Source organism: Physeter macrocephalus, chromosome 15 (assembly GCF_002837175.3).
Source record: "Physeter macrocephalus isolate SW-GA chromosome 15, ASM283717v5, whole genome shotgun sequence".
Classification (NCBI taxonomy): Eukaryota; Metazoa; Chordata; class Mammalia; order Artiodactyla; family Physeteridae; genus Physeter; species Physeter macrocephalus.
Window position 1 is genome coordinate 52226301 of NC_041228.1, and position 14524 is coordinate 52240824.

Consider the following 14524-nt stretch of genomic DNA (forward strand, 5'->3'; position numbering starts at 1 on the left):
TTTATCTATGTTGCTGCGTATATCAATAGTTCATTCCTTTTTATTGCCAAGTAGTATTCCATCCTATGGATGTATCACAATTTGTTTAGCCATTTACCAGGTGATAGACAAATGGGTGGTTTCTAGTTTTTGGAGATTATGAATAATCATATAAACATGATTATATTAAAAAGTGATATAATCATATTAACATCCATGTACAGGTCTTTGATTAGACATGTTTTCATTTTTCTTAGGTAAACTACTAGAAGTAGAAATGCATGATTATATGCTAAGTATTTGTTTAACATTATAAGAAACCTTCAAACTGTTTTCCAAAGTAGTTTTACCATTTTGAATTCTACCAGCGATGCATGCAAGTTCTAGTTGCTCCACAATCTCACCAGCGTTTTTTATTTTAAGTTTTTAAAAGTATATCTATTCTAGTAGGTATGAAGTGGATCTCATTATGATTTTAATTTGCATTTCCTTAATTACTAAGGATGCTAAACATTTTTTTTATCATGGGCTTGTTTGCAACTTGGATATCCTCCTGGGGAAGTGTCTGCTCAAATCTTTTGCTTATTTTTTGGGGGGGCTTGACATGATCTCATTTATTTGTTTTACTTCCCCACTACAATGTAAGCCCTGTAATAAGAACTTTATCTATTTGTTGTTGTTATTTTTTCATCACTATAGAAGTAAATGAATGAACTATATTATCCAAAATTCACATCTTTCAGTTAAGGAAACTGCATCCAAAGAACAATATACTTTGCTCAGCATCACACAGCAGAGACAGAGCTACAGTTAATACTCAATTCTAATACTTTCACATTTTTTGGGGAAAAGGTTTTTAAAAATTAAAATACTGTTGCTACTTTGGTTAAGGGTAGGGACTAGGTCATTGTATTTTTGTGTGTGTGTGTGTGTGTGTGTGTGTGTACTAAATACCTGGCATAGGGTCGTATTTTTTCTATCAGGGGAGAAAAACAAACAAATGAATAAGACTTTCAAATACTGATAAGGATTATGAAGATAATTAGAGAAATTCTGCTAGTTCTGACAGATAATTTTACGAATTATCATAAAACTCCATTTTATCAGTGTATCACTTTAATCAATGAAAAGATTAACAATTTTTAACCTTCTTATATATGGTAAAGTCAAAAAGAAAATTTAAAAAAATCCTGGGACTTCCCTGGTGGTCCAGTGGTAAAGAGTCCACCTTCCAATGCAGGGGACGTGGGTTTGATCCCTGGTCAGAGAACTAAGATCTCACATGCTGCGGGGCAACTAAGCCCACGTGCCACAACTAGTGAGCTCATGCGCCTCAACTAGAGAGCCCGCATGCCGCAAACTGCAGAGCCCATGCGCTCTGGCATCCGCTTGCCACAACTATGGAGCCCACGTGCCACAGCTAGAGAAGAAAAACCTGCACGCCACAGCTAGAGAGAAACCCACACATCACAACAAAAGATCCTGCATGCCTCAACTAAGACCTGACACAGCCAAAAAAATAAATTAAATAAATAAATAATAATAAATCGTTGAAAGAAAACCTTGAATGTAATTTGCTATAGCCTTTGGAATGCTATATACCTACAATGTCCAGTATGGTAGCACTAGCCACATGTGGCTTTTTAAATTTAAATAAAAATTTAATTAAAATTAAATAAAATTACAAATTCAGTTCCTCAGTGTACTAGCCACATTTCAAGTGCTCAAAGGCCATATCTGTCTACTGATTGCCATACCAGATAGCACAGATACAGGATATTTTCATCATCGTAAAAAGTTCTGCTGGAACTATTCCTCTCTACATAATAGTATATTAATTATCTAAGATTAAAACATTACTCTCCCAAAGTAGGTTCTTTCTAACCAAGGTTTTTCTGTTACTGATTACTCTGCTTTTTATTCCTAGGTTTTTATTCAGCTGTAGCTTTAGCACCAACAAAAAACAAATATGACTGAGAAACACCCTCTAGATAAGATTTTTGGTCAAAAATTGGATTATTCAGTTCTTCAACATGCATAGCTCAGTCTAGCTCATTATATGTGGCAAATATTCAGCATTATAGAAAACATAAGCATATCTACTTACCACTAAGATCATTTATGTGGTTATAAGATAAATTCAGTCTAGTCAGATTAGTTAGTGCTTTAAGTCCTAAAACAAAATAAAGCCATGATAAGATTCAAATAATCAATTAATTAGAGTTATATAGTATTACAATACTATTTCAGACTGCTCTGAAGCAAATCTACAGTCTGATAACAGTGAAATCAATTCTGTTGGTATTTTACAAAATAGTTTTTTAAAAATTGATAACTTTTCTAGAAGAAAACTTTTATATAGAGTTTTATGGTCAGTTTTGAAAAGTTTATGATAATACTTATCCCACTCTTTTGGGAACAAGATGAAAAATGGACTTAAATCAGCTCCCTTATGCAAAGTATTAGATGAAAATCACTTACAAACCTTCTATTCTTGTGATCAAATTGCAGGACAAGTTTAAAGTACGTAGTTTTGTCAGTGTGTTTAGCCCTTCAATTTGACTTATTTGATTAGATGACAGATCTAAATGTTGTAAATTCCAAATGTGATCAATGGCTTTGATCTTCGAGATGTTATTGCAATGAAGATTGATGGCATGAAGGGCTGAATCTAAAGATAACTCTGATATGCTACAAAGGAAAATATATATTATCAAAAACAAGTAAAAAATGGATTTAAAAATCATGACCAAATAACTAAAATTAACCAAACAGCATGTAGATAGTAAGTATGTGCTCTATTCATTCTATAATAAAATCCTTCCTACTTGTGGTAGCCTTGAAATGTCTCATAAGGTACAGTGCTTCTTACAACTAACCAGTATTTTGGACCATTATCAAGAGAGGCAAGGGATACTGGGCATTTCTAGCTCTTATATGCAAACAAAGTCATCAGCACTGAGTGAAAGCAATTATTGTAAAGTCAGTTCCTGGAATCATAACATCCCAAGTTCAAATCTGCACTCTACCGCTTTTGCTGTGTTACTTGAGTAAATGAATTAGCCTCTCTAAACCTGTTTCCTCTGCCCATTTAATCCTCACAACAACTCCAAGCAGTAGGTATCTAAGGATGCCACGGTTTACAGAAATTAAATAACTTGTCCAAATTCTTGTAGCTATTACCAAATTGAGCCAGTATAAATATAGATCTGGCACTGGAGTTTACAATCTTATTCTCTTCACTGTCTGCTATGTCTGTTTAACCCAGAATGCAGCTGATTTCAAAATAAACCATTAGTTATTGCTATTCGTAGTGAAACAGTCCCTGTCCTCCTTTGCTGAAATTTGGAAAGCATCTCCTCTAAGTGGAACTCATCTCTTCATTCTGTCAATTACTGTTATTTTTAACTGGAACCTCTTCTGAAGATAGGAGTTCCAGGAATATAAACTACAGTGCACATAATTCAGAGATGCTTCAACTGGGACACACAGTGTCATTGGCATCTGTTCTATGTTCTATAGCAGTTATAGTAAAGCTGTAGGAAATCTAGTAGCAGGAAAATGAGAAGTTTAGCAGTCAGGGAGTAAAGGGAAAACAAGGAATTCAAGTTTGCTTCCAAATTTGCATTAAGAACCTCAAATTTAAAATTAAAACACGAAAAGTATGAATATGTCATAAGGTCATTCAATTTATCCTTTAGTCTTCAGATTGAAGCACATAAGAACCCCTGGCAGAAAAAGATAAAGCATTTTTAAATTTCAAACTAGCAATCTCTAAATGTGACAGTTTCAAATATTTTCCAATTATCTTGCTTCTGTCATTTACTGAGCTATTATTTAGTGCCAGACCATATGCTATTAACACATGCTCTTAATGACAGCCATCTATTTTCTGAAGCATTTTGGTTTCTGGAAATTAGTATTGTGCATATAATGTAGTATAGTCGAAAAAGCAGACAGTGAAATTAGATAGAAATGGTTTTGAATTCAAACTTAATCCACCAGCTGCATGATGTTGGGAAAGTTATAAAGATCCTCTGAATCTCAGATCTGTCCCTCGTAAAATTACTACCTTGCAGAATTGTTGTGAGGATTTGTGATAATATATGTAACATACACACATAAATGGCATTCAGTAAATGGCAGCTATTATTAAATATAAATATTCTTTTGAAAAACACTTTCCTAGGGCTTTCTGGCAAATTTTAGATCAGGATCCAGAACAAGTTGCTTTAATTATCAGCAAGGTGCACAGAGAGGGCAGGCAACAAAGGAACAGTGTGTGGAAAGACACAGAGAAGCCTACTATGGAACTGCCCGCTCGTAGCTTAGTGTGGCTAATCACAGGGTGTAACTGGAGAAAGGGTAAGAGGTAAGACTGAAAAGGCAGAGAGGGACCAATCAGCAACGCAGAACCAAGAGCCTAGTATCGTGAACAAATTTGGGCCGCATGAAAGAGGAAAGCAGTGAACTAAATATGTTAAGTTTAGTATTTTCAAGAAGTATAACAGTATATGTATCACAGGGCTCTGCAAAGTATAAATTAGACCAGGAGCTAAGACAATCAAGGCAAAACCAATGAAGAGCAGCAAACTCTTGCTTTACGGCTGCCAGAGATACTACTTTGCCACTTTCTATCATAGAGAAAGAGCAAAGGAGAGAGGACAGAACCCGCGAAGACCAACAATTACAGGGCAAGCAAAGAAATAACTGCCAGTAAAGAAAGAAGAACCAGCGAAGAAGGTAGGATGGTCAAACGCCGGCAGGGAACCAGGACGTGGGGCAGTTTCCAGGGTGCTCATTAGTCCCTTGGAGGAAAGGAAAGGGGGCTCATTGGATTTGGATCTGGCACTTCAGCAGCGCAGTTGTGGCGGAGAACGGCGGGCGACAGCCAGACGCCTTCGTGTGCGGTCTCGGTAAAGCTGCCCCGCGCCTCCGCTCCACCGAGGCCGCCCGCTGCCCACGGCCCCTGCCCACGGCCCCTGCCGTGCGGTCTCCAGTAAAGCTGCCCTTTACCTCCGCAGGCCTTTGTCCATGAAGCACAGATCCCCGCAGCTGCTCTCGCCGTCCTCATTCTCGACTTCCGGCTCCACCGGCGCCTCCATGGCACTGGCGACGCGGAGCCGGCCTTAACCGGCGCCCAGCGATGGGTCAGAAAGGCCGAAACACTCCTCCCGGGTGCGCGGAAGTCCGGCCCTAGGGGGCGGGCCGAGGACCCTTCCTCCAACCGACAGCCGGCACTTTCCCGCCCCGACGGTGTCGCAAAGCCAGAAGCCTGAGCTTCCCCAACGAGGGCTTCCCTCCCTTTTACGGTATCTACGGCGCGAGTCCTGAGACTTGCCGTAAAGCGAAACATTTTGTCTACCCTGTGGTGGTTGGGAAAGGAATGTGTCTTTCCTTTGTGGCTCTTCTGTATGATTTTTGCATTGTAGGCGACTGACTTCTGAAGGCGATTTCACAGCAGTTTGTTTTTACAGACCTGTAGTCTTACAGGCCTATAAGTTGTTCCCCCAGGTTATTGCGTCTACTGGATGCCTTACTTGTGCCAGGCACCTCCCTATGCAGTGAGGAATAAAATGAAGCCCATTCTCGTTCCCGGAAGCATTCATAGTTCAGTGGAGGAAACAGAATTGCTGTGCAGCAGGGCCAGTGCTAGGAATAGCACAGAAGCATTTAAGCCAACTGTATATTCCTGTGGGTAGTGGGAATGTTTTATAAAAGGAAGTCATCAAAAGATGACTGAGTAGAGTCTTGCTAGCTCACAGTGTGTTCTGGACAGAATGGCATTCCAGGTAGGAAAACAATACCCAAATAAGGTCCAAGAACCCTCCTGGTTACATTGCTTTCTGAGTCAAGGGAATATTTTTAAATGGAGACAAAATGTTTATCTCAACCGTGGACCAGTCACTATCCTAAACTAAAATCTTCCGTGGTTCCTCACTAGTGATGGAAGAAATTTTCACATACTGAGGCATGGGGAAGTCATTCTGGCTTATAGATGATTTGGCTTTATGCTAACTGGAACAGCCTACCGTACGTCAAACATGCATTGTACATCTGCTTTAACCATTAAAGGAAAGAATGCATTTAAAAATCAAAATGGATTAACTGATTCAGGCATTCAAAATGGAGCTGAGCGGCCTTGTAGATGTGGTTTCAAACACATTCCTGCATCTTCCAGAACTTGAATTTTCTGAACTGTATCAAACTCAAGGACACCACCAGCTGTTTTCAAAACAATATCTGCTAGCAGCTGCCAGCTGCAACATTATGGTCTCAAAGTCTCCCCTTGTAACTATGCAACCATTTCAGACCCCAACCTAACCTTGCTTAACAAACACCCTTACTTCTTACCAGCTCCAAGCCCAATTCTTGACAATTTATATAATTTTGCTGTTTTTTGCTTTCCCCATTTTGTTGCCCAGCAGAACATAATTCAAGTACTTCTTGAATCTGTGTCACCTGGGCTATAGTTCTTAGTTTGGCTGGAATAAAACTCTTTCCTATTTTTATTATAGATCATTTATTGATTATTTGTGTCAACATTGGCCATCAAATAAAGGCCTAACTTTCTAATGTTGAAGATATATGCAGACTTAACTGTCATTAGTCTCCTATTGTTTAGCTGTACCTAATATATTCTAAAACTTGTAGCCACAATTCACTATTTCCTGTAGCTACATGCTTTACCATGTGTCTGCAGCTCCTTTTTTATTTATTTATTTTTTTTTTTGCGGTACGCGGGCCTCTCACTGTTGTGGCCTCTCCCGCAGCGAAACACAGGCTCCAGATGCGCAGGCTCAGCGGCCATGACTCACGGGCCCAGCCGCTCCAAGGCATGTGGGATCCTCCCAGACCGGGGCACGAACCCATGTCCCTGCATCGGCAGGCGGACTTTCAACCACTGCGCCACCAGGGAAGCCCTGCAGCTCCTTTTAACAAGAGGTGGAGGTATAAACTCTTTACTGGATCCTTGATTCTGAGCTTACATGTTAGTTTTTGTTTTGGTCAATAGAATTCATTGGAATTCTAGTGCTAGTCCCAAGACATCTAGGGCTAGGCCTCAGGCCGTCTTGCACGCTTCTGCTCCCTCTTTTGGAAGACTGCCTGAGCTGCCATTTGAGCAAGCTACATGTAGCAGAAACAAGTCACCCCAGCTAAGGACACACAGATGCATGCATGAGGCCAGAAGCAGCTAGCTGAACCAGTGCAAATTGCGAAATAACAGAAATAGGAGCTAAGTAAAGGGTTTTGTTTTGTTCTGGAGGAGGTAGGATTAGATGACAGATAAGTCACTAATACGATAACTGAATATCAATTAAAATAGAGATTTTTTTCAATGAGGATAAGTATTATAGTCTAACCTAAAACAAACAACTGATATAAGAAACAAATCATTCTGCAATGATATTAAATGTACTTGATATTTCCTCCAAAATTATGTAATTAATTAATCAAGATATTTATTATAGTTAGTAGAGTTTAAAAATTGTAGATTGTATCTGAGTTACCTCAGCACTTAAAGGTTGATTGTTTTTTCAGAGTGATAATTTGGTGAATTTGTATTTCTGTTATTTGCCTGTTAAAATCACAAGTGCTTAGAAACCTGCAGTTTTGCTTCTAATTCTTTATCTGCAAAACAAAAATTATTAAAGCAGTTTCTATAGGAGATCTCAGTTCTAAAATTCAAAAAACCTATCATTAATAGGTTGTAATTGTAAATAATTGTAATTGTAAATAATCTGTAATCAACTCTTTTCAATAACTACAATCTGCAGTTTTATTTTATATGTTTAAATTGTACTTCAGTCTGCCTTGGACTTGCTTTACATGATATGTATGATGTATTCATGGGTGCAAAATGGGCAATATATCTGGAATCAATCTTACCAGTGTGACATCAAGTATGAGATAGGCAGTCAGGCTGGGGCCGGTGAGATGGCATTGCTGGGGAGGTAGAGAGAATAGTATCTATTCTGTAAATGATAAGTTGTTTAGAAAGGCTGACATGTGGTGAGGGTGTATGTGTGCAAGAGAAGGCAGGAGATGAGGACAGAAAGTTAGGCCTGAGTCAGATCTTGGAGAACCTGCCATGGTCAGGTTAGGAGTTGATAGTTGGTCTGAAGGAAGGTGATGATGGAGTGATGGTGTGGTGGTTGCAGCAGCTGTGAGAGTGAGATTGAGAGGATATGCAAGAAAACAAGATGAGTATTTAGGGAGGAAAATGACAGGATTAGATTTGTGTTTTATAACATGTCTAGAAACTGAATGGAGGCTGGATTGGAGGGAAAAGATTGGCAGCAGGCGTTAAGAGACAGTTGCAGTAAACCAGCTGAGAAAAATGAAGGCCTGGACAAAGGCCCTAGGGGTGGGACTGATGGGAGAGAAAAATACCTGAGGAGAAGTTAATAACATAGATTTTATAAACTTTGTTGACTGATTTGGATGCAGGGTAGAAGGCAACTATAGTTGTTAACTTTTTCTTCATTGATATTTTTTGAATATCCTTTTGTGTTTTACCACATTCCTGTGAGACCAAAATGTAATGCTGCTATTACATCCTGTTATTTATGTTTGTCTTTTTCTGTTAGAATCAACTAGCACTTTTATGCTAATTTCTCAGACAAGATACACAAAGGCATCATTTGGCTTTTTAACCGTCTAAAAATATATAAGCTTTTTTCAAAATAAAACCCAAAGCTTTAAAAATTTTATGATGACTTGATACATTCAGATCCCAGTGCAGAACATCAGGTCAATGGCATGGGAGCATAAGATCAGTCCCCTTTGTGATTTGTGGCCTTGAAAAAATTTGCATCACTCATGAATTCTAGTTACTTAGTTGTATGCACCACCCCCTCCAAACACTGGGTAGAGCATGCCAGAACGTCCTGGCGTTTCATGGCACTGCCAGTGGGGCTGGTTTTGGCATAGTTTGCTGGGGCAGCTAAGAACAAAGGAAAAGGGATGAGAGCCTTGCTGTGCACCCAGGCACAGCTCTGCTAGGTTGGGACAAGGCCAGGGCTTGAGGCTTCTCCACAGGAAAGCAGGGAGAGCAGTGGAAATGCCTTCCATCCTGGCCCCTAGTTAGTACATCAGTCGGACACCAGAGGGAGTATAAGACTATGGGCGCCTGCAGAAAGAGAACTAGAGACTAGAAAAACACTAGGAAAAATCTACAAAACAGAGTTGGTTTTTCAAAAAGATAAAATGGAGAAACTGTTAGACTAACAGAAAAAAAGAGGGAAGACTCATTAAGCTAAAAAAGATGCCCTACATTAGTTGATTAAGAAAGCATAATTATCTTAATGAAGCAAGGGCCATTTAGTAGATTCAATATTCTTTCATAATTTAAATCTTAGCAAGTGAAGGGTAGACGATGGTGCTGTAACTAAACAGCATTTTCTAAACACCTACAGCAAACATCATACTTAATATGAAACATTAAAAGTATTCTTGTTAAAGTCATGAGCAAATCAAGGATTCCTGCTCTATTTTAAAAATGAACTAGAACCAATGCTGTAAGAAAGAAAAATATGTTTTAAGAATTTAAAAAGAAGAGATTAAACTGCTTTTATTTGCATAAGATATAATTTTATTCATAGATTCTCTTGGATTTTCTAAATCAACATAGCAACAAAAATTGTAAGCTGTGGAATAAGTCTAGCAGGAAGTATGCAAAATTTTGTGTAAGAAACTGAAGTTTATCAAAAACTTTAATCAAGAGAAACCTTTCATCATTATTATAAAGATGTCAATTTTCCCCAAATACACTTCAAATAAAATTCCATCATGAGAATCCCCACTGAATCTTTTATAGAACTTGACAAAATTATTCTAAAATGTATATGGTTTCAAAAATTAATTTTGAAGATGAAAAAGAGATTTTATATTTGAAATGACTATAAAATTTTAATTCAAAAAGTTTTAATGATGATCTCTTCAAGTTCTTGATGGTCACCATCGATGAGAAACTTTGCTCACTCAAGTAAAAAATAAAACAAATTTACAAAATTATTTTTTTCACAGTCTTTTCCTGTCTAACCTCACTGCTTCCCCACCTGCGCTCCATGGACACCTAGAACCTGGCATAGAAAGGCTGAAATATATAGCCAGATGGTAATAAGATTTGAGCAGCCATTCTTAAGGGATAAACAAAAAGTTTGATCCAAAGACTGAGGAAAGTGACAGAAGATCCAAGAGATCTTTTGAGGAAATAATACTCTGCTCCACTTCTAAGAAAGGTCATCCCCAGCTCTGTGTGACTGAGAGTGGAGATCAAAGTCAGCACAGCACAAGCAGCCCAAATTCTCAGGGAGACAGCTACATTCAGTGAGGAATATTTCAATACCCCTTTAGGAGACAAAGATTCCTGCCCCTATTGTGGCACTAAACATTAAAATGTTTACACAGAAGAATCCTATTGCCCTCAGGAGTTGCATGCTTTTGCCTTTTTTTAAAAAAAAAATGCTGAAAAATAATTTTAAAATTTCATGTGGTTGCTGTGTCTTTATACTTTCCTTCCATATTCCTGAAAGGCTCCCCAAACAGTGACATGGCCTTAATTTAGCCATCTCATCCTTCCACAAGCGTTTTATTATTAAACCTAATTTGGTTTTAAAAATAATTTACTTGTGAATTGTTATGCAATGTTGTGACCTCTTTGAAGGCCAGAGTTAAAATGTTTCACATGTTAATTATTTTTTAAAAAATGTCTATGCCACTGAACAAGTTAGTCACAGCTAATTAAGAAAGGACGATTTCAAAGGTTCTGGGTGGAGAAGTCTCCACTGGAGGTATAGCAATGATATTATTTAACTCAAATAATACTTTGTAGATGAGTATCTAGGGAAGAAGTTGTAGTTTAATGGAAAGAATGTAAACTTTGCATTCAAGTGAGCAAAGGTTTGGATCCCACTCTTCCACTTACTTGCAGCATGGTTTTTAGCAAGTTGTGTTATTTTTGTAGAATCCACATTTCCTTATCTATGAAATGAGGATAACAATTTATATTGTAGTATAAGCTCCATAGTATTGAATGAGATAATATATGTGAAACACCTGTTGGATTACCTCACCTATTAGGATTAATTACACCACAATTAGGATTAATTAGTATATCTATATTGGGCCTGAGTTTATATGCAAACTAGTCTAGTATTAAATTTATGTAAGCCTACTGCTCTTCCACCAGTTTATAGGTATTAATTTACCCAATGTATATTTATTCATTAATTCAAACATTTATTCCTCCACTAATTTTGTAGCAGGATCAGCTATAGAGAAATTAACTTGTGATGATGTTTTGTTCATTTCACACATGGTATGTGAAGGAGCCAAAGATGACCTCTGCATACTGGACTCTAGGTTGTCTGCTTCCTCACAGCAGGCTGAAACCCATTAGCTCTAAAGCCAGCAAGCAAGTTTTTTATACATTCCATTGTTTTAAATACAGTCCAAATAAGCATATTTTAGCCATTTAGAACTTGCCTGCTTTGCATGCCCTGTGAAACTGCACACAACATCTGTTAGCACAAGTAAGGCAAGCTCAGGGCAATAAAGACTCTACATCACTGCTGCCCTTGGAAACTCTGATCCAGAGACTGCATGCTGTGCTGCTCAGTGACATCTTCTAGATGCACAAGCCTCTTTCTGATTCTCCTTTCCCCAGGAATTTTCTTGCCTTCCTCCCCTCCAGTGGCCTGCCATGGCCTCTGGGAAGTCTCATGCTGTGAGTGACTTCTCTCACTTGCAAACCAGTAAGAGTGCTGCCCAAGTAAGTCTTGTATGTGCTATCACAAGCTGATCTTATCTTTTCCCTTTATCAGCCTCAAAATCTCTAGACCCCCTAAAATGCAACAAATATTTATCTAGTACCCACTATATGAAGTATCAAAACAGTCAAACCTTCTATATTCTAGTCAGGACAAAGTACTTTCTTATTCTAGTCAGAGGAGAGGTAAGCAAACAAATAAATACACATGTATATATGTCAGGTGGTGATGAGTGATGGATGGTGACTGTGTGGAGGCAGAAGAGGTAGTGGTGTTGGTGTCTGTGTGGAAGGAAAGGGTTAATAGTTGGCAGAAAAATATTTCCTCAACTACAAGATATTTTTACCAGGTATTTCAGCTGTCCTGTAAAAAAACATGAAGCCATTTATAAAAAATAACTTCTTATATAATCTTTGAAAGCGACTTCATTGTAATATATAGTATAAAAGAAAGTGACTTTGCAAATAGTATGAGCTTACTTGATCATTTTTGTTGAATGCTTACCATGCATTCAGAATCTCTACAAGGTCTGACAGAAGGGATTTTTATCTCAAAGCAAGTCATTAAAGACTGGAGACAGTGACTGCTTCTTCAACTGCAAAGATAGCAATACAAGACTTAAGGGAACATCAAAAATCAAGGAAACATGACAGCACCAAAGGAATACAATACTCTCCCAGTAACCCAAAGATATGGAGATCTGTGACTTACCAGATATAGAATTCAAAATAGCTGTTCTAAGGAAGCTCAGTGAGCTACAAGAAAACACAGAAAGACAAGTCAGTGAAATCAGGAAAGCAATAAAACAGTAAAACAATAAATGAATAAAATAAAAAGTTTAACACAGTGATAGAAATAATAATAAGAACCAAACAGAAATTCTGGAGCTGAAGAATACAGTGAATGAATAGAAACATGCAGTAGAGAGTATCAACAACAAAAAGGATCAATCAGAAGAAAGAATCTGTGAAGTAGAAGGCAGGCCCTTTGAAATTATCCACTTAGAGGAGAACATAGAATGGAGGAGGCAAAAGAGTGAAGAAAACCTATGTGAACTATAGGATACCATTAGAGAAATAATCTATGAATTATTAGAGTCCAAGAAGGGCAAGAGATGGAGAAGGGGAACAGAAATCTTATTTATAGAAATAATGGCTGAGAACTTCTTAAATCTGGAGAGATATTTAAACATCCAAGTTCACAATGCTAATAGGTCCTCGAACATTTCAATCCAAAATACTCTTCTCCAAGACACACTATAATAAAACTGTCTAAAATTAAAGACAAAGAATTTTAAAAGCAACAAGAGAAAAGAAAAATCTCTCATACAAGGGAACTCCCATCAATCTATCAGTAGATTTCTCAGCAGAAACCTTCTGGGCCAGGAAAGAATGGGATAACATATTGAAAGTGCTGAAAGTAAAAAAGTGCAAACCAAAAATACTTTACCTGGCAAAGTTGTCTTTCAGAAATGAAGGCAAAATAAAAACTTTCTCAAACAAAAGCTGAGGGAGTTTATCACCACTAGAACTGCCTTGCAAGAAATGCTGAAAGGAATTCTTCAAGCTGAAAAGAAAGGACACTAATTAGTAACATGAAAACATACAACACCCTGGTAAAGGTAAGTATATAGTCAAATTCAGAATAGTCTGATACTTTAATGTGGCATGCTAACTACTTAACTCTAGTGTAAAGGTTAAAGGACAAAAATATTAAAAATTTCTATAGCTACAATAATTTGTTAATGGCTACACAATATAAAAAGAAGTAAATTGTGACATCAAAATGAAAGGTTGTGGGGAGAGAGAGAAGATGGCGGAAGAGTAAGACACGGAGATCACCTTCCTCCTCACAGATACATCAGAAATATACCTACACGTGGAACTGCTCCTATAGAACACCCACTGAACGCTGGCAGAAGACCTCAGACCTCCCAAAAGGCAAGAAACACCCCACGTACCTGGGTAGGGCAAAAGAAAAAAGAATAAACAGAGACAAAAGAATAGGGACGGGACCTGCACCAGTGGGAGGGACCTGTGAAGGAGGAAAGGTTTCCACACACTAGAAGCCCATTAGCGGGCGGAGACTGTGGGTGGCAGAGGGGGGAAGCTTCGGAGCCGTGGAAGAGAGCGCAGCAACAGGGTGCGGAGGGCAAAGCGGAGAGATTCCTGCACAGAGAATCGGTGCCGACTGGCACTCACCAGCCCAAGAGGCTTGTCTGCTCACCCGCCGAGGCAGGCGGGCGGGGGCCGGGAGCAGAGCCTCGGGCTTCAATCGGATCCCAGGGAGAGGGATGGGGTTGGCAGAGTGAAAACAGCCTGAAGGGGTTAGTGCACCACGGCTAGCCAGGAGGGGGTCCGGGAGAAGCGTTGGCAGAGTGAAAACAGCCTGAAGGGGTTAGTGCACCACGGCTAGCCAGGAGGGAGTCCGGGAGAAGCCTGGAGCTGCCGAAGAGGCAAGAGACCTTTTCTTCCCTCTTTGCTTCCTGGAGCGTGAGGAGAGGGGTTTAAGCGCGCCGCTTAAAGGAGCTCCATAGATGGGCGTGGAGCTGATGAACAGACAAGAGACTTTTTCTTGCCTCTTTGCTTCCTGGTGCCGGGGTCCCGGGATCCAGGGACAGCTTCCCCAGGAGAACGCGCAGCGCGCCTCGGGCCGGTGCAGCGTCACTCTGGCCTCTGCCTCCACAGGCTTGCCCCATATCCATGCCCCTCCCTCCCCCCGGCCTGAGTGAGCCAGAGCCCCCGAATCAGCTGCTCCTTTAACCCCGTCCT

General features: G+C 39.1%; 2 protein-coding genes across 3 annotated transcripts in view; both read right to left on the reverse strand.

The window, feature by feature from the left end:
- The window catches only part of LRRCC1 (leucine rich repeat and coiled-coil centrosomal protein 1), a 37239-nt gene extending 32073 nt beyond the window's left edge, over window positions 1–5166 (reverse strand). Inside the window, exons 1-3 of one of the 2 annotated variants that reach the window (XM_007120457.4) lie at window positions 4996–5166; window positions 2465–2670; window positions 2087–2152 (exon numbers count right to left, since the gene is read on the reverse strand). In XM_007120457.4, the coding sequence (XP_007120519.1) occupies window positions 2087–2152; window positions 2465–2670; window positions 4996–5084 (361 nt within the window). In that variant the 5' untranslated portion in view covers window positions 5085–5166. The remainder of the gene's footprint in view (window positions 1–2086; window positions 2153–2464; window positions 2671–4995) is intronic. The other variant, XM_007120456.4, reaches the window with a different exon arrangement.
- LOC102981448 (solute carrier family 7 member 13-like) overlaps window positions 5109–14524 on the reverse strand; it is a 37543-nt gene continuing 28127 nt past the window's right edge. Inside the window, exon 5 of the mRNA XM_055091107.1 lies at window positions 5109–5422. Coding sequence (XP_054947082.1) covers window positions 5109–5422 — 314 coding nt within the window. The remainder of the gene's footprint in view (window positions 5423–14524) is intronic.